The sequence below is a fragment of the Ornithodoros turicata genome, chromosome 2 (genome assembly GCF_037126465.1).
Source record: "Ornithodoros turicata isolate Travis chromosome 2, ASM3712646v1, whole genome shotgun sequence".
Taxonomy (NCBI): domain Eukaryota; kingdom Metazoa; phylum Arthropoda; class Arachnida; order Ixodida; family Argasidae; genus Ornithodoros; species Ornithodoros turicata.
Genome location: NC_088202.1, coordinates 132,855,558 through 132,875,211, shown reverse-complemented (window position 1 = coordinate 132,875,211; position 19,654 = coordinate 132,855,558). Strand labels below are relative to the sequence as shown.

At 45.5% G+C, this 19,654-nt stretch overlaps 1 protein-coding gene and 1 long non-coding RNA gene across 2 annotated transcripts; one reads left to right on the top strand and one right to left on the bottom strand.

Annotated features, from left to right (window-relative positions):
* Nucleotides 1–3,631: 3,631 nt before the first annotated feature.
* LOC135386164 (spidroin-2-like) lies at nt 3,632–15,282 on the bottom strand. The gene is made up of 8 exons (XM_064615932.1): nt 15,177–15,282; nt 14,984–15,094; nt 14,061–14,225; nt 10,432–10,545; nt 9,605–9,724; nt 8,328–8,438; nt 6,319–6,475; nt 3,632–4,015 (listed from the first exon to the last, which is right to left on the bottom strand). The coding sequence occupies exons 1-7, from the start codon at nt 15,180–15,182 to the stop codon at nt 6,350–6,352; spliced, it is 753 nt and encodes a 250-aa protein (XP_064472002.1). The 5' UTR covers nt 15,183–15,282; the 3' UTR covers nt 3,632–4,015; nt 6,319–6,349.
* Nucleotides 15,283–15,485: 203 nt separating this feature from the next.
* On the top strand, nt 15,486–16,893 carry LOC135386166 (uncharacterized). The gene is made up of 2 exons (XR_010420623.1): nt 15,486–15,568; nt 16,508–16,893. It is a non-coding gene; the product is annotated as an uncharacterized LOC135386166 (long non-coding RNA).
* Nucleotides 16,894–19,654: the final 2,761 nt, after the last annotated feature.

Below are 19,654 nucleotides of genomic sequence, written 5' to 3'. Positions count from 1 at the left end.
GGGACAACTCATACCAACACAACTCAAACCGTGACAGTTCATACCTTGACAACTCATACCAAGACAACTCACACTAGGACAACATATAACAAGACAACTCACAAAGACAGTTCATACTGGGACAACTCATACCAAGAAAAGTCACACCGAGACAGTTCATACCGGGACAACTCATATACCAAGACAACTCACACCGAGAAAGTTCATACCGGACAACTCATACTAAGACAACTCGCACTGGCACAACTCACACCAAGACAACTCATACCAACACAACTCAAACCGAGACAGTTCATACCGGGATAACTGATACCAAGACAACCCACACTAGGACAACTTATACCAACACAACTCAAACCGAGACAGGTCATACCGGGACAACTCATAGCAAGACTACTCACACTAGGACAACTTATACCAAGACAACTCACACTGAGACAGTTCATACCGGGACAACTCATACCAAGACAACTCACACCGAGAGACTTCATACCGGGACAACTCATACCAAGACAACTCACACTGATACAGTTCATACTGGGACAACTCATACCAAGACAACTCATATCGAGACAACTGATACCAGGACAAATAATACCAGACAACTCATACCACGCCCAGCTTTCTTTTTTTTTCGTTTTTTGCAGGACGGGGGTCGTTTCTGGGAGTAGCTCTTCAACTGCAAGAAAAAACGTCACATAATTTCACTTATACTGAAGGAAATGTAATAATTCACTGAAGGATAGTTAAACCACACTACAATGGATATTGGAAATATGGAATTTTTTGAAAAGAAATCAAATCGAAATTGTCCGCATTTTTGTCGTCGTGTGGAATACTAGAACATTAATTTATCGCTTGAGTAAGTCAATGGTTTGAACCCGTATTCCGGAATATCACAATACTATTCGAAAAAATCGGAAGGTGTCCCAGTTCTCCAGACGTTGTTTTCGTGTTTCGTAGATTTGATTTAGCTGTTGTGTTGCAAGTCAAAACTCGTGCCGCGTCTCAGCTCATTGTAGTCTGCAATCGTCCCAATCGATATGTGACCTAAGAAAATACACTGAAGAAAATACACAAAGCTCACAAATAACATTTTATTGAAGCATGTATCAAAATCATGGAATTCCACACTCCTGTCCTATTGAGTTCGACAGCACATACAGCTGCACGCAGCGAAATACGAAGTAGCATCGCGGACCTCATACTTCCTTATAAAACGTTGTAGGAGTTCGTCATAATGTCTGTACTTCTCCCTGTAGTAGAGAGGTGCCTCATCGCCGAGAATCAGTTTTACAGCCACTGCATTGCGCTGACTCTCGAATGAGCGCTTCCAGATGCTTGTAAGGATGTGGGGTGCGCAGCGCCCATGCTGCTTTGAAATGCGTTCTCCCAGCTTTCCACGTTGTTTGTGGTACGAGGAAGGTGTTCTCGAACTACTCCAGAAGGTCCTCGTTTTCTCTGTTTCGTCCAAAACTCCGTAATAGCTCGTCAGGTTACATGCTGTACCGCGGCTGAACGTCGCGGACGTCACAGAACTTCAGAGTGATGAATTTCTTTGGTTGTAGTCTGCGTCTTCTCCATAGAGTCGCTGAAGGACAAGTGACTGTAGCCGCCGCCAAATGATTTGGGCGAAATGACAAAGACATTCGTGGATCTCCGTATTTGGAAAGGACCATCCGTACAGCATTTTCCTCGGCTTTTTCAAAGCTCGTTACGACAACACTAACAACCAGAGGCGAAAATGCCGTGATACACTCCACAGCCTTCTGTAAGCAACGCGTGTACGTGTGTTCGCGCTAGTCCGGCAGCAAGCAATGCAGAAACGGCACAACGCGATTTCTGTACATGCCGTGGGTGATCCATAACTGGGAGCATATTCGAGGTACTGCTTTAAATGTGCCGTCGACCAGCCAAGTACTACACTCGTTCAGTCGGCGGAGGTCAGTATGCGAGCCCAGTATAATAACTCGACTCGAACAACACGCCGTTTAGTGGTTTTTGGTCGGTGTTATCTAACTGTCATCTTCTTCATTGCTACGACGAACGACGCCCTACAACAGCTCCCGAAGGTCTTCCTTCTAACGGGGACGACTCTGACTCATCACTCTCCACACTCTGCACTCGTCCTCCCTCACCATTACATCCGACATCCGACATTGTCAATAATCGCCCTACTCCCGTTGCTATACATTTTAATCTTCCCGGGCACGACATGGACCTGTCTATTGCAATTCTGGAACCTGGCTACACCACCGATTGCAAACGCAAAAATCGCGAGTCCTTCTTCATTTCTAAATTTTCTTCTTTAAAACCACGGCGACTAAACGTTCATGGCGGTCCTCTGCAGTTGTTCAACCCATCATCCAGCTAAGCTACTTCATTCACCTTCTGTTCTTAGCATTCTTACCTCCATTTTCCCTTCAGCCCATAAGGTCACCCCGACCTTCCCACGCAGTTCAACAAAAGCTGTGTTCTCCTCGTACGCGGCTAGACATCCACCTGTGCCCCCGTTTTTTCACCACCAAATCTTTTGAACCACAATTCTCCGAATGTCTCATTTACCCGTACACTTTCTCTTTCCTGATTCTTATGTGACGGTTGTTCACGTGATGCATTGTATTACTGTCTGGTTGTTTACTTAGTTCTGGAAACCTGTTTTATTGTATCTGTTCTCCTGGTATATATACTTGTGTCGCACTTAGTTGTGTAACCTGAAGAAGTGCAGTCTCTTGCACGAAAGTTCTTGTTCAAATAAATCTTAGTTGCTCCTTACCGTTTTTCATGTTACGTGTGTGATTCCCTCTTCGCGGGCTCCTTGACAGTGTTTCTCTTTTTTTTTTCCCCTTTTCGACGTATCCATTACACATTCAATGAGACAGGCGGCGGTTGCTGAACCTGACTGAGAGCAACCAAGCCAATGGAAGCGCACGCAGGGACAGAACGCAGTAGTGAAGCGTCCCTCGCTGAAAAATATTGATACCAGGAAGTCGTCGAGGAAGCACGACAGCGGCAGGGTTCAAACCCCACACTTCATTCCAGCAGCCTGCATTACGGCCCAACGAGGCACTTATTCAGGTCGCCAGGACATGCGCTCACCAATTTCACAGCCTCTCCAACATATTTTGTTACGTATGTTCGATGAGGAACGCGGCGCTTGGGTGTAGCCATGTACTAAACAAGTGTCGCCTATACTGTCAGCTTCGACGCCTGGGGATGATTTGGAGACTCCGGTGAGCGCATGCACTTTCCAAATGATCGGTATTGTCCATAACGCCGTATGACTTATCAGCGGTCTTCTTGAAGTGGCTGTGATAGTGGACTACTACATCATGCGCGCTGCACTACAGACTACGGAGCACAGAACGAAACAAATTACGTGTCATTCTTAGGGAGATACAAATCCCTGAACCCACGGATGCGCGAAGCACTACCTCAGACGAGCGAGGGCTACTGTCACTCACATTGGTCCTCATATGCACGTGTCCTCTCCCACAACCGCCTCACTGGCGAAGATGCCCGCAGTGAAGTCAGATGTTTTCGCAGATGTCGTATTCGCGGTGGCCGTTTTCTACGTGTCCGTTACCCTCTTCGCCGTAAAACTTGGTACGGAAGTTCACACTGATTCAAATAATTATCTTTCACGTTTATTCGGTATAACCTAGGACAAAGTATCGCGATCCCTTTAAGGAGCATTGGGCGATGTTTTTCTATACACCTGAAATTGGATTTCTTTCAGTTATTGCATTTGTATTGGAGAAACGATAGCCCTTTGTTGAAAAACTCATTCATCGACAATGATCGGATTACGAAAGAAAGATATGTTGTCGCCTATGACTTGTGTACAGACCGCATGTTCGAACAATTTTTGCGCAGATAATATGAGCCGCGACGCATCTCCTAGCCCGACAGGACAGGATGAAGTTGATGAGAGTCGGATAGCGGTCTCAAAGGAATCCAGCTTGGGCGTTGCTTGGTTTGTCCATTCGAGTCAAGTCAGTTCTCTGCAAGAGGCCTGGAACGTAAGAGGAGGCGTTATAGAAGATAATACACACGGAGTGAAATGCTACGCGGTATTGACAGTTGAATTGAGCATTGCTCCTCACTGGATATGACTGACACCTGCATATGGCAAGTTCCTCGAGCTACTAGTAGTGCTTCAAGGAACAGTGTAGCATCATGATGCTGGGCTGTGAAATTAGCGTCATACTAGGTATTACACACCGCTCAACAGCGTGGAACTGTGACAAATGGAACTCTAGCATGCAGGGAACAGAACGTGCATCTTCGAATGCTTCAAGCCACAACAGTGCAGTTCAACAGCTTTATTTTCATAGTTCAGACGCTTTCGCTCCTTTTCTGGGATTGAGCCTGCTTTACAACCGGCTAAAACGATTATCACCAAACAGCAATAGCTTGTAGAGTAGCAACATACGGGTGGCATTGAGAGCTTGAAGAAGACAAAACAGGCATGTTGTTGTGTCGGTAGATCATGACAACGGACGTATATCGGTAAGTCACAATATTACAGTATGTTTTAGAACAAATGTCACAAATTAGTTGAGGTGGTCTCAGATATGATCATTCGGTATGGTTGATCTTGTGCACTCCGCAAGTAGGCGCGATCAAGGCATGTCCATTAGCACGGTTGCTAAAAGTGTGTATGTAATACGAAGGATTTCAAGCGATACGTCATAAAAAGTAGCTGAAGCTGGCATACCGCTCGAACCCCTACATCTCCCCCCCCCCCCCCGAAGCTGTTGTGAAGATGAATCAGTTCTAAAGCCAGAACACGTTGGCTGCGTCGTGAGGCAAAATAATTACATTGATGTCCAGCCATCCTCCTGAGTCCAGTACAGTTCATCCTCCTGAGTCCAGTTCACCCTGAGCCATAAGCCTGTGCCTTGGACCCTTCCCATTAAACTTCTATCGTGTTTCCCGTAAACTTTCACGCGTAGCTCGTTCATGGTTCTATATTTTTCTGTAGGAATACGAGACATGCCTACCGACAGCACGGGTATCTATTATATTTTGGGGGGATGCCAGGGATCGAACAGGATCATTGGATCATGCGGCGTGGAATGACCCAGTACTTAAGACGCCTGTGAAAAACAGCACGACGAACACAGCTGTTAAAAGGCTTGTAGAGGTATATGCGGTTCATTACATGACGGAACGCCTTGTACTGGACCCCACAGTAGGTACTGAGAAGAAAAGAAACGTTTTTCTACGTGCTGTGCTTCACGAGATACAGACCGCAGTACAGAAGCGCGCGTCAAGCACTGACCTCGAATGAGCGAGAGCTTGGCCATTCCTATTGGATCTCATGAGCACGTGCTATCTTTCGCGCTGCGTCAGTGGCAGTGTTGCCAGAGTCGGGGGAGTTACGGTATTCGTGATGCTTATTTTCTACTTGTCACCGCTCATTCGCCGGAAAAAACGTAACGCTGGTTCACATCAGTGCACATATCCGTCGTTTCAGTTCATCCGACCTGCCTCAGGGCGAAGCGTCACGACTGCTTTAAGCCTGCATGAACAACGTCCTGAAGCGATAAGAGGGTGTGATTTTAGCCTCCACTGGACCCTTTTCCGTAGCTGCCGCCTATGGGTCGAAGTATCCTACCGGGCATTGTGGTGCTTAAATGTCGATCTGAAACACTGATCTCACTTTCACTTTCTGCCATGCACACTCACATTGACAAACAGAACGAACGAACGGGAGTAAGCGTCATTTTCGATGCTTCTTCTTCTTATCTGTTGTGTGTGGTAACCATGACAGGTACGATTTTGCTAGTAACGCAGATTGCAGAGCATGAACGAAATTTTAAGACGCAGGCCTTTTATGATCTTTTTTTGTCTATTTTCGTCTTTCGGTTCATTGCTTGGGCGTTGGTGAAGCTTAAATGCTCTGTTTGTCTTAATTGTTTCTTCAGCATCTGAAATTTACTTAACTCCTGAGTTCCTTCTTCTGTGATTTACTGACCTCCCATAACACCACGGTCCCAGTGATAGACGCACGGTTGCTAAAAGTGTGTATGTGATACGAAGGATTGCAAGCGATACGTCATACATAGTAGACGAAGCTGGCAGACCGCTCGAACCCCCCCTCCCGAGGCTGTTGTGAAGATGAAGCAGTTCTAAAGCCAGAACACGTTGGCTGCGTCGTGAGGCAAAATAATTTAATTGATGTCTTCGAATATTCCAAATATTCCATCTCCAATACTCACAAAAGGCACGCTGCACAGTGCTCGACACATTTTATGTTGCTGTGAAATACTTTACGCGTATCGGAATGTCGCTAGCTACAAAATTACTTACTAGTTTACTATGAGATATACACGTATGCATTCTATTGTCGCTGTTGGTACGGGCCTCTCTGCTGCGGAGGTCCTCCCCGTATGTTGCTCTGGCTGCCAGCGTTATACCCTGCTGACGTCCCACCAGCGTATTGCATGCCCGTTTGCCCCGGTACTGCCTGCAAGGCGTACGGTTTCTTTCAGTACATATAAGCACACTTCGCCGCTGCAAGATAACACAGTTCTAACATTTTAATCTATCTCAGAATCTCGAACGAGAATAGTGGACAAGCTACTCTTCAAACACATGCCTATGCAACCGAAGTAACTCAACTGAGCTTCTCAAGAGGACATACAACATCGTCCTATTGTACTCTCTGCGTCGACGGACAGCACCCAAAGAAATCTTCACAGGGTCGCTGTCGTGACTACGGCGAGTGTTAATACAGGTCCCGACAAAATTTTACGGAACACGCGAGCTGTGTATTTCCCTCGGTACGACACCCTAGCGGCAAGCGCAAGCTCTGGCGAAATCAGGCCAGTTCACTGCCTCAGAGGGGTAGACGACTGCGCTCTCAGCGACACACTGCGGTAGTTTCGGTTTGACTACTCATGTATGTGCCCACGAAGTGAGTTGGATTTAGCTGTTGCGCTCGCCAACAACACGTGACCCAACGTTAATTGTTTATCAGTCAATCAATTATCAATGTCAGCGTCGATTGTTTATCAGCTGGTCACCACCGAGTTTCATAATAAAGCAATTGTTTACAAGTTCTCTGTTTTCGCTTGTCTACGTGTCGCGGCTTTCCAATAAAAGCAATACACCGTACAGCGTTGCCACCATGATTGGTCCTTGTTATCACGATGACAGCGGCGCGCTCCAGTCTTCACAATCGTTGAGTCACGTGTTGTTGGCGAACACAACAGTTAAATCCAACTCACTTCGCGGGCACGTACAAGAGTAGTCATACCTAAACTACCACAGTGTGTCGCTAAGAGCGCAGTCGTCCACCCCTCTGGGGCAGTGAACTGGCCTGATTTCGTCAGCTTCCGCTTGCCGCTAGGGTGTCGTACCGAGGAGAAAATACGCCGTTCGCGTGTTCCGCAAACTTTTATCGGGACCTGTACATCAGAAGAACTCTACGGAAACGATACGATAAAGGAAGTTATCAAACCCAAGAGTTACAATGTGGTGTCACCCGCTGCAAAGAAGCAGGGTGATTGGTTTATCATGTTTTCAGAACGTCTATCGTGAATACCTCCTGTTCTACAGAAACTCGCTATTAGGGAGATATAGTGCGCGCAACGGATCGTGTTCCCACCAATAACAGCCCCGAAAAAGGGAAATGACTCATCATTCGGGAAGTATTTCGGTGACTTTCCATTTCCATGGTTTAGCTGGCGGCGTGAAAACCCTCGGATAAGGCATACACGACTCCCTACAGCGTAAAGTCACTGGATTCGGGAAAGTAACGCCGTGCTTTCCCATTTCCGCTTCGACCATGGAGCAAAATGGCGGCTGCTGCACGTGTTCGTGCGCTACGGCCACCATTGGTGCTCCAAGGTCGCGGCGGCAAAGTTCAGAGGATGTTGCTACTTTCCAGTGACTTCAGTCCAGCGCGACCTAGAGCGGTATCTGTCGTCAAGCTTTTACACAAGGTGAACTACTGTTTAGGCTTTAAAACGCCCCTGGGTGGCATTAAATATATTTTTGCTGTTTCATGCGACTAGGGCGAAGGTTGGTATTGGAAAAGGTAACAGGTTAAGCTTTTATCCTGTCACAACAGCACGGGCACACGTCCGCCATCTTGCTTTCAAACTTTTCGAGTGACGGAGGCACACACGAAAGGTTCCCGATAAATCAAAAATGAGTGGCAGCGCGATAGCTTTTTGTACGCGAAAGCCTCTCCTACTCAGCCGGAGCATGCGCAGTCGCTGCGGCACTGAGTCGGAGACCTATCGGAACTGTCAAAAGGGACAACTATGACTGCGAAATGCCGTGCTTTTTTCTACCATTCAGCATACACTCACTGGTCTCAGTGACGCCGGCCCTGCAGAAGGTGTCCCATATTGAGTGCTCGTAGCAGAATATCCCGTTCCGTATGTAGAAGGACGCACCCCACCATAGTCAGCAGGTGGTGCCTGATGAAAGATGAAAGTCAGTTTCAGTCGGACATGTAATATTAATTTATAAAAATACAATATAATATCCATTTTGCGGTTGTCGTAAAAGATAATCGTGTTCACATTATGGACGGACATACTTCCTAAATCGCAGTCCTGGTTTCCACGCGTGTCAAGGCCTCAGTGTGGCTGCTAGAACTCAATGTTCACATCCATGAATGGCATTTTTGCATATATGGTGTCCCACGGAAGAAGAAACGATCATTTTGGGAGCCAGTCATGCCGGTAATCTCTGGCAGATATCACACATAAAGTGATGGATAGTATATTTGAGACTTTCTGCGGACGTGCAATTTATGATGAGAGAGAGTCCTAACATTCCCTTTAACAACTTAGCAAAAAACTTGGGCAAATTAACTTTACGTTAATTGAAGCAACGGCGAAGACGTAGTTGCACAAAAACACCTGTTTAGAAAACGGCAGAGATTGTACATAGCGGCGCTACCAGTAGCGGCGCTACCGTATTCGCTATTTTTTCCAGTAGCGGAGTAAGGATCGCTCTACATTTTAATTTGGTAGCGGCAAGTATGTGTAGCGGCGGACTATTTCTCCGCTATAGCTAACACTAGTTTTCATAATTGGAAAGGCGTAAAACACAGAGGAAAAAAAAAACGAGATAGCGGCGAAGGAGATTGTTCCTTGTTGTTCCTTTTAGTTACTTGTTAATCGGGCAGATTGATCTGATGGTCTTCCTTAATTTCACCAACTTTGATAAGCTAAGCCAATAACACTCCCCATTCATGATCTCGAAATATAGTTGTTATTGTTGTTGTCTTAGTGCGCATCATCTCTAGATCAAGATCAATGTGAAATAATATGTCTTGGCAGTAAGTATGGGCATACTTTACGCTGCATTCTGCCTATGTGACGGAACATAAATATTGCACCGTTTTTAGACATTTGATTCCAGGTGGTGTAGACGTCTCACTCTCTTCTTTCTCACCAGTTCTCTCGTCATTGTATGCACAACAGTCTTCGATCAACGTATTTTTCTTTTCCTAACTCACAACGTCTTACTTCCCTGCTTCATGTGTACCAGGGGTTTATGTCCGACTTCAGCCTTATATTATATTGTTGCTGATCTTATTAATTTGTTTCATCCTAATAATTAGAGAAGCCGTTACCTGTCGCAGTGACGCACCGCTTGGAGCTGAAGGTTGGTAATTATATTGGCTTCCAGGTGCAGAATATCCCGTCCCATACGGACCGGGTTGTACTCCACCCAATCCCGACTGTGATGTGCTCTACGGAAAAGTGAAAGTCACATTAAGTTCGCGAAAACTATAGGAACACATGACCATGATACCGAAACTTTCTTCTGCCTCCCTTATACTCATTAAACACATATTACATGTGCCACACCTGGAAGGGTCGGCATGTGTCCAGTACTTGGAAATAACAAACAAAATTATTTGTCATCAGCCATTCGTGGAAAGGGCATGGAGTCCGCGCGGTCCCGATTTTGAGACGGTAGAACATAAGGCACTTCTTATTGTCGAAATTATCATCCCCAATTTACGTAGGCTATTTTCTGTAATTCTGTGTTCCGAAATGTGGCTTACTTGGCAAATCTACGCAGGTAAAAGCTTCTGAAAGAGTCTCATGAGCAGGACAAGAGTGCGAGCATGTATTTCATTCTACTATCCATTCCTTTCTCTACGTTCCGTCATGGTAAGATAGGCTGAATTGAGCCTGTCATACCTTGAACCGTTTAGAGGGCAGCATGGTCATTCACTAGTGAGCGTTCTGACAGAACGGTAAAAGGCGTTAGTCAGCGAGATTTCATCAACATGTCACGTGTAACCGGCAACCGGCATTTGCGCTTCGCATGAAAATTTTGGAAAATCATAAGAGCGTATGCACTATCAGACGAGAGAAAAAAAATGAGATTCAGCCTTCCTGCGAATATGATGGCTTCTTTCTCATTTTTTGTTCATAGAGCGATACTCACAGGTCTCAGTGACGCTGATCCTGGTGCAAAAGATGTGCCATATTGATTGCCCGAAGCAGAATATGTCGTCCCGTACGTAGAAGGGCGTTCCCCGCCATAGGCTGGAGTTAATACCTAATACGGGAGAAATAAAAGTGTGCATATAGATAAAAAAAACACTGTTTTGAAGTGCTTGAGGCCAGTTTTGAACAAATTCATTACAAGTAATGTAATTCAAATATATTTGGAAGCAATTTGTAATACATTTCGAATTACTTTTGGAACTACTGCGAACTGCCGGAACAACGTATACGATTTGGAATACAGCTTCACTTTGAATTTTCAAATACTTGAGAGAAAACGTCCAACCTTGACAAAACTGTCACGTTTCACATTTAATGTAGCAAAATCTACTGGGCGGACGCCCTTCAAAACACGGTTTCTTGTTACGTGGGCCACCGGCCGCCGCCACTAATTTTTATAGCTTTCTTCCTTATCTGCAAAGTATCTCAGAAAAAGCTCAACCACGCAAGAGAGAGTGCCGAGCACAGCCATTTTGACGGACGAAAGATACTTAAAAATGAATTTTGGCACATAGTTCGAACCTGACTACCCTCATCCTGAGCCATAAACCTGTGCCTTGGACCCTTCCCATTGAACGGTTCTATATTTTTCGGTAGGAATACGAGACATGCCTACCGACAGCACGGGTATCCATTATATTTTTTGGAGAACCGACCTGCCAGGGATCCAACAGGATCATTGGATCGTTCGGCGTGGAATGACCCAGTACTTAAGACGCCTGTGAAAAACAGCAGGACGAACACAGCTGTTAAAGGACTTGTAGAGGTATATGTGGTTCGTTACATGATGGAACGCCTTGTACTGGACCCCACAGTAGGTACTGAGGAGAAAAGAATCGTTTTTCTACGTGCTGTGCTTCGCGAGATACAGACCGCAGTACAGAAGCGCGCGTCAAGCACTGACCTCGGATGAGCGAGAGCTCCGGCCATTCCTGTTGGATCTCATGAGCACGTGACATCTTTCGCGCTGCGTCAGTGGCAGTGTTGCCAGAGTCGGGGGAGTTACGGTATCCGTGATGCTTATTTTCTACTTGTCATCGTTCATTCGCCGGAAAGCACGTAACGCTGGTTCCCATCAGTGCACATAACAGTCGTTTCAGTTTATCCGACATGCCTCAGGGCGAAACGTCACGACTCCTTTAAGCATGCATGAACAACGCCCTGAAGCGATAAGAGGGTGTGCTTTTGGCCTTCACTGGACCCTTTCCCGTAGCCGCCGCCTGCTGATCGAAGTATGCTACCGGGCATTGTGGTGCTTAAATCTCGATCTGAAAGACGTGTGTGAAAGTCGACGAAAAGTCAGCGAGTGTTGGTGGAGGGACTCGAATCCGGTCACACCTCTCAGATTGCTAGTCATGTGTGCTACCAGTTACACAACGCCGGCATTGAGCCATCGTCAACATACCACATCCTCGTTCACAAAGACACAGACACACATTCAGTCTGGCACATGCTCACTTACACTTTCTGCCATTCACACTCATATACACACACAGAACGGACGAACAGAGGTAAGCGTCATTTCAGATGCTTCTTCTTCTTATCTGCTGGGTGGATGAAGCTATGTGGTGACCAGTGATGGCCACTAACTACTTCTACAGTAGTTTAACTATAACTACTAACTACTTTGTGATTGAGTAGTTTAACTAGTAGTTCAACTACTTTTCAGGGGAGTAGTTAAAACTACTTTTTTAACTACTGCAATGTAGTTTAACTACATCTATAACTACTTAACGTTGTCCACCAACACCAATCCCTTGTAGTGTTCTTGGACACCTAAATATGAATCACAAGCACTAATAAACTTTGGCTCAAGCCATTGCTACGATCGTCAAATACAAAGCTTGCGGCGGGATTCTCTCTGTGCCTACGCGATAAACTAAGTTGCAGAATTATTTCACCGCAAATGAGGCTTCACTAGACAAGCATTAAAAGTGAAGATTTAGTACACATGCACGTACACTCTGCACCTCCGTTCTCATCAAACAAGTAGCTCAAGGTAAAAGTCGGAAGCACAATCGTGCCGTAAAGCTTGCGGCAAAATCAGAAGTAGTTGGCGCCTTCAGTAACCTAACTACTGTAGTTAACTACTTAAAATAGTAGTTTAACTAGTAGTTGCCACTACATTTCTGCAAGTAGTTGATAACTACTTTTTAACTACAATCAGGTAGTTTAACTAGTAGTTTAACTACATGTAGTTAACTACTGGCCATCACTGGTGGTGACCATGACAGGTACGATTTTGCTAGTAACGCAGATTGCAGAGGATGAACGAAATTTTAAGACGCAGGCTTTTTATGATCTTTTTTGGTCTATTGTCGTTTTTCGGTTCATTGCTTGGGCGTTGGTGAAGCTTAAATGCTGTGTATGTCTTAATTGTTCCTTCAGCATCTGAAATTTACTTAACTCGTGAGCTCCTTCTGCTGTGGGTTTTAGGTAAAATTTTGGTGTAATGCGACCCACATCAGCACTGAAGTTGATTGATAGGTCGAGCCTCTCTTTTAGGCTCCTGCTAATGACCAGACTCCCTTTTAATACCCGGCACTGCACGGCTGTGAGATATATACGACCCTGTGATGTCCTGTTTGAGGCATGTGGCGTGTTATTGCTCAGCAGTCTGCCTGTCGGCGTGGCGTCCTATTGCTTGGAGCATCGTGTGTCCTGGGCCGACTTCACAGGGAATGTACTGACATTTCCCTTGCAGCATCTTTGGAAAACCCACAGACAGCAACAGCCGGCGTCGGATTCCTAACGGGGTCACCTTCTCGTCTTGACGTGGAAGGCGATCATCTTATCCGCAAAAACAACTGGAACCGGGCCAGCTAGACGGGCACTTTAGATACCCAATTTAACTCAGTCCAGGTTATTTTGGAAGCCCCTAGTGGTAGCTCCTGGGATATGCATCCTTGCGACACCATGACAGTTGAGTTTTGAGCGGTATTGCACCATGTAGCTCAGCAGTTAAAACTCGTCCACGTTGTTTTATTTGATAAGGAACACACTCTGTTTTTACCACTAAATTTCAAGCAGATAACAAGCCAATCGACGAATCATTCAACTGATTTTCAGCCCCCGAGACACGGGATAGAAAATAAAAAAACAACGGACAACACAGCACAGCCTCCCCTTTTTCCACTGTCGTCCCCTCTTTCAATCCCGTGTCTCGGGCGTTTCAATCAGTAGCATGTTTCACCATCTAGCCTGCTCCCTCAACCGTATTCATGCTATCGGCGAAGTTTGACGTCCATAGGTGCGGGAATATTACAGGAGCAACGTTGCAGTGGATGATGCCAATAAATATAAAAAGGACAAGCACAAGCCTCACAATGCCCATCCAGGTTCCATCCGTCAATCCTCAACTGCCATCCATCAATCAATTACAGGAGGAGCAAGTACAAATGTAAAGATTATCTCAGGTACCCTGTAAGTACAGTTATATGATCTTCATCGTGTAGCCAGTTCCATATCAGAACGTTACCTTTACGCTTACGCCTCCATTTGCACAAAGCTCTCTGCTACATGAAGCAAGCCGTGGAGGTTCATGAGAACGTGCATCATGTGACTCACTTGCTGACCAACCGGAGGAAGCGGTGTAGAATAGGGAGCGAAACGGCCGAGAGAAGTATCTTGGCCTATGAACCCAGGCTCAGGAGAGCGGAAGCCTATTGGGGGCGGGGCGCTGCCAGGCCCCGGCGGAGCGAATCCATCGTCCCCTGGATATTGCGGACCTGTCTGCACATGTGTACGCAACAGATATAGCAACAATGCTCTATAGTTTATATAAAACACTTCGTCCAGCGAGTAACAAGAACGCGTAACATTTAACGTTGCTTTCGCCTAACATTTATATAATAACTCCTAAGCTCGGCGTTTAGCACTTCTTATGCTTGACTTTCTTTCGAGTGTTTTCGAAGAATATTTATTTTGAAAGCGATGCAACCATGAAGCACTGCTGTGCAGATGAACTCAAAACAAAATGACACGATAAACTGACAAAAACACACACATGCGCTTTGAAGTTATTGGTGAGTGAGAGCCATGTCAATATTTATCCCGTGTTCCTTTATCCAATGGCACGGCAGCAGATTGAAAAGGGATTTCCTTCATTATGACGCAGCCAGATGTAGCTGTGGTTCCTCTCAGAATAGTAAACGCATACTCTTCCATAGCAATCATAACATTTATACACCTAAACGTGGACTACACATGCTCAACGTTTGCGTCGATTTTTATGCTATACCACACAGCAAGGATACCTTCGATCCGTTCAGTCTGACCTGCAGGTATTGTTGATCTGAGTGCCCAAAATGCTCATGTGTCCAAAGTGTGTGCTCTTGCTATGGCGGAACGGCGAGATAAAATCAAATCAAATCGAAATTCAGCAACGTGATTTCGTCTAGTTCAAATGAATAAGGCGATTGGCTTATCATATTTTCCGAACCGTTATCGTGAACAACTTCCGGCCTAACACTCCCTAATGTCTTACATACCGTAAGAACACCTGGTTGGAATCCAGCCGGCGGTGGCGGGTATGGAGGATTTCCCTGTGCTGCTGCGTCGTATCCAGGTGGCGACCCGTAAGGTGCATACGGGGGTGGACCCTGTTAAGTTGTTCAAGGATGGACATGTTTTACCATTTCCAGCCTATAGAAGCAGGCTATTGAAGCAAACCGTGATACATACCGACATAATAAGTAATCGAGTGGAACAAATTTTGACTCGCTAAAACATGCCTGACCGCGACACGTCTACGAGGAAGATTGAAATATCTCGTGATGACAACGACAATTGTGCTACACTCTTTACCTACTCCACTCTAGTGCAGGCAGTAGTTGATAATAGTGGAATACAGTAGGCGATTTAATGATAACACCGTATCATATCGTAGACAATATAGTACTTTGTTGGTTACACTGTTGACTTCTAAAGTGCACGATGGTATGGAGAAGATGCAATAGATAGCAATTTGTTCTGGAGGAAAAGAAAGTTACCGTTGGTGATCCAGTGCAACAGGAACCATGAACTGGTACGGGCGTTATATCAGAACCTTTACGGGATGTCTTAAAGTGCTCCAGGTATGCGGTTAAAGTTCTTCCTTTATCATTGGCAGTATGTATGTACTGTCTGCCTCCCAGCCAGATTGATATAGAAATGTTGTGATTGTTGCTATAATTTTCCTTTGTATTTTCTCTAATGCGTTCTGTAATGCCTTCTGGCCTTTGGGTTTCTCACAATAAATATACTGAACCTATACGTGGATAAAGCGAATATTCAAGCGAACTCTCAAATACCGAAAACGTGACATGCAAGAGACAGTGCTTCCTTACTTGTATAAGGATCAGAGTAACGGCCTCTCAAATTGTACCCGTGTCGACATGACGTGTTTAGCAATCACTCTATTGTGTCGTCTATATATAAAGCGAGCGATCCCACTCGCTAGTGAAAATGATCGAAATGGCGGTGTTGCGAAGAGAAGTTGAGACGCCGTTTCCCGGTCGGAGACGTGACGCAGAACATTGACGCGCTGAGATCGTCTTGAGCTGTTCTGCAATAACAGCCACTTCACTGTTGTGCCTCTGGGGAGCAGCGACGCAACAGCTCTTGACGACATCGATATTGTGATGGTTTTGGCTATCGCGATCGTATGAGTCCATTTTGCATTACAACTCTGCACTGTGACGATCTATGACTTCGAACTTTACGTCGAGGATTAACCCGGATTAGATCGCCTTTCAGAGTTTTGTATGTAGACAACACAACGCTCCAGTTCCATCGAGTAATTGCTGAGAGTGGCATACCGGGAGGGCTACACTGTTGTATGTCGCTACCCTGCAGTCTTACCATGCAGAGATTGGACATTGAGAATATTTCCAAGCTCTTCAGAATTGCGCAGATGTGTGATCTAATCATGCTATTTCTAGTGGTAGTTTTCTCACATCCTTAACACTGTTTGGCATTTTTTAGCCAACTATTACACTAGCATGATGCCAGTTGCACGTCTCTAATTTTTCCAGGTGAGCTTCTCGCTGCTTTCAGTTGTGTTTCTGGGAGCAGCCTACTTCCGTTTCGACACGGCCTTGGTGACGCTAAATATGCATGCTCTCGCACTGCTCTTGGTGAACGGGTGTTTCAGCATCACGGGACTGGTACTGCTCGTATCTCTTTCGATTCGAAGCAACGACGTGCCTTATTCCCTGCTCTGCAGGCTACTGTCTATTGTCGGCACGGTCGTCTACGTCCTCGCAGGCTTTGCATACATCGGTCTCGAGAACACAGCGTATAGCCCTCGCTTTGGGCTCATCGCCGCTGCGTTCACTGTTCTGAATGGGCTGACCTTCTTTGCAGAAGCCATTGTGTCCTACGAACCACAAGTGCATTAAAGTCCCAACTTGAGTTTTAACGCTAATGTCTGTGTACAAGCAATTGATATGAAAAATAGGATACCTTATCGGACAACACACTGTAGTAGAACTGGCGTTAAACAACAAGCAAAGTGCTCAGAGTCGATGTTCACTCCGTGAACTCTTCTGCGCACTGACATTACAGCTGGAAGGGAACGCCCCAGAAACAATGTGTTTACAAATATGCTCAGGTGAGTCGACCATGAAGGTAGCGCACTCTTCCGCACCTTCGTAATATTAGCTACACATAGACATAAAGCACAGCCGTACGCTATAATCATTGCGTCCCCTTTCCAGGCACCGCCGGAAATTTGGTGGAGAAATGTATTTGGCTAAGCAGCGCTCGGCTTATTGCATCCGCATGAGAAGTGCAACACACGTTTAACCCGACACTTCAAAATGATGGTTGTATGTTGCTGCTCTCTCTAGGGTGCTGCTCTGGATCTATATTGACACATAATATTCGCAAATCGGTCATCCATGTCCTTATCCTTGGCTCAGAAGCCTCATTCGTGCAGAAACACCATAGCTTAGAGTACAACGGAAACAGCAAATTACTGAAAACGAAAAAGTCGCAAAAATGCGTAGATCGTCATAGTCGATTTCGCTTTTGCAAAACGCAGGGGTTTCGCATACTATCGTTAGCATAAAACGCACAATACAAGCCCACAGCAAGCAACATACTTTGTTATTAACATTGATTTCAAAAGAAGAGGACTCCGTCCAGTAGACAGGTCACTTTCATTCCCATGTCTTGTTCCATGTACCTGTCAAAATCTGTCTTAGTCCGCTGTTATTCGTGTTGAACTTCAACGCGCTGACAGTGATGTCGCGAAGTATGTTTCCGTCTTCCTCTGTTGTAAAATCTAAGGCGCGTAGTATCGACCTATTGGCTTTCACGTCATGGAACGGGTGGCACCAGTATCGGCATGAGCTCCTTTAAGTTGTATTGCCTTTCAGGGCCGCTTTGTTTTGTTTTCTGGCGTGTTTTGTCCTTGTGAGCTCGCAGCGTTTTGCCGGTTCGTATCCAGTACACGCTATGTGACGACCTTCTCCTCCTTCTACTGTCAAAATGTTCGTTAGATGGCATGCGTGGACGTGCCTTTTGATGAAGTAGTAGTTGGGCCACTTGGCAGGTTTCCATTTTAAAGTGACGAAAAAAAAAAAGGACAAGAGAAAATGTGTCGCTTTGGCCACTGTATACTGCTGGCTGGTGTCCACCAGTCCTTTCTACCACGTCGACAGTGAGTTGCAAGTAAAGTTATAATCTGTACTGCCCTGGTAGTAGCTCTTACAAGTTCCTAGGTTTCCATGATGTGGCACGTACAAAGAGCAGTCTCCATTTCGAGAACTCCCACATTTAATGCCGATGGACAACGCTTCCATAGGAGTGCGAGGTCATTGGGAATCGCTTGGTGAATCGGCTAAACGTTAAGGATTATGAACTCACCTCCTGGTCATTAATCTAAACGGAAAATGATGCCTTTCCCTGGTCCTGCTCGTTTTGGCCACGTCTTAGCGACAAACGTGAATTACGGTTTGCACATCGAAGCTGACTCCATGAATGGAACCCACTGTAGGAGGTATATAATAGCTCATAATTATAATATAATAACCCACCTCGTAGGAGGTATATAATAGTTGTCGGATATGTTGTGCATAAAAGGTTGCAAAGTTCTACCTGCTACCTACGAATGATAGGGTTACCGCTTCTGATTCGGTGAACGAGGGGGGAGTACGCCAATTTGGATATATGATAATTGCTTTTACCACCCTTTTGCACCTTTTATTAGGCGTTGTGTGGACCTAGGTGGTAACTATAGAAGTTACCAGCTTTTCCCACCCTTTTTTCTTGCAGTGTAAACCATTACCACTCTCCAGGAACACCATACGGGAGCCATCAGTTTCACTAGTAACATCTCCGTGAATGAGAAACAAACACTCGGCACCACTGATCCCTATGTATAAAGGCTGGATCGCGCATAGGAGAGGGGCTCGTGGTAGAGAGGTGCGGCAACCGGCCACCATGTTGGAGGGCCCAATGGCGCCGGCTGCTCCCATAGGAAACAATGGGAAGCGTTTCGATTTGGAGCATTTGTTACTCTTTAAACGCTCCTCATTGTTGATTAGCACGCATCTTTCTTAGGAATCAGTGTGCTGGTGTATTCCCACCGTGCTTCGGCGGTGTGTCTGTAGTTTTCATTACGATCTTTTTCTTCTCCGCTTCCTGTACTCCGAATATGGTGTCGTTGGTTACGTGCACGGGAAGCATAAAAATAGAGGAATTTGGTGAATGACAACTTATAAATTTAATTCCTTTTGCTTAGAATGGGTTTGCACTGTTTGTTATTGTAAGGTAGTTTCGTTTGTGTGTAGTTTTCGATTGTTATTGTGTGGTTCGTTAGGCGCTGTATATGGTTCTCGTTTGGCCTTTTCCATAATCCATTGGCATTCGTATTGTGTTCTACGAGTGTGTTGCAGTTGTTCAGCTGTCGGCGCAGTTCGTTACAGAAATTCGAAGCGCTGTGCACGAAGAGTGCATGACGTAACAAGTGCTGCAAGAGTGATTGCACTTGCGAGGTTAACGCCGCAGTTTACTTCCACCCTTCCTCACAAACGGCTTGTTTAAAGTGATACCCAGTAAAGTTGGATAAAATTGCACAGTAACATCACTGCGAACATGACATGTAGAATTTATAAATTAATATTGCAACACTCGACTTCTACGGCCATTAGTCATTGTCATTGATTGTTGAATAC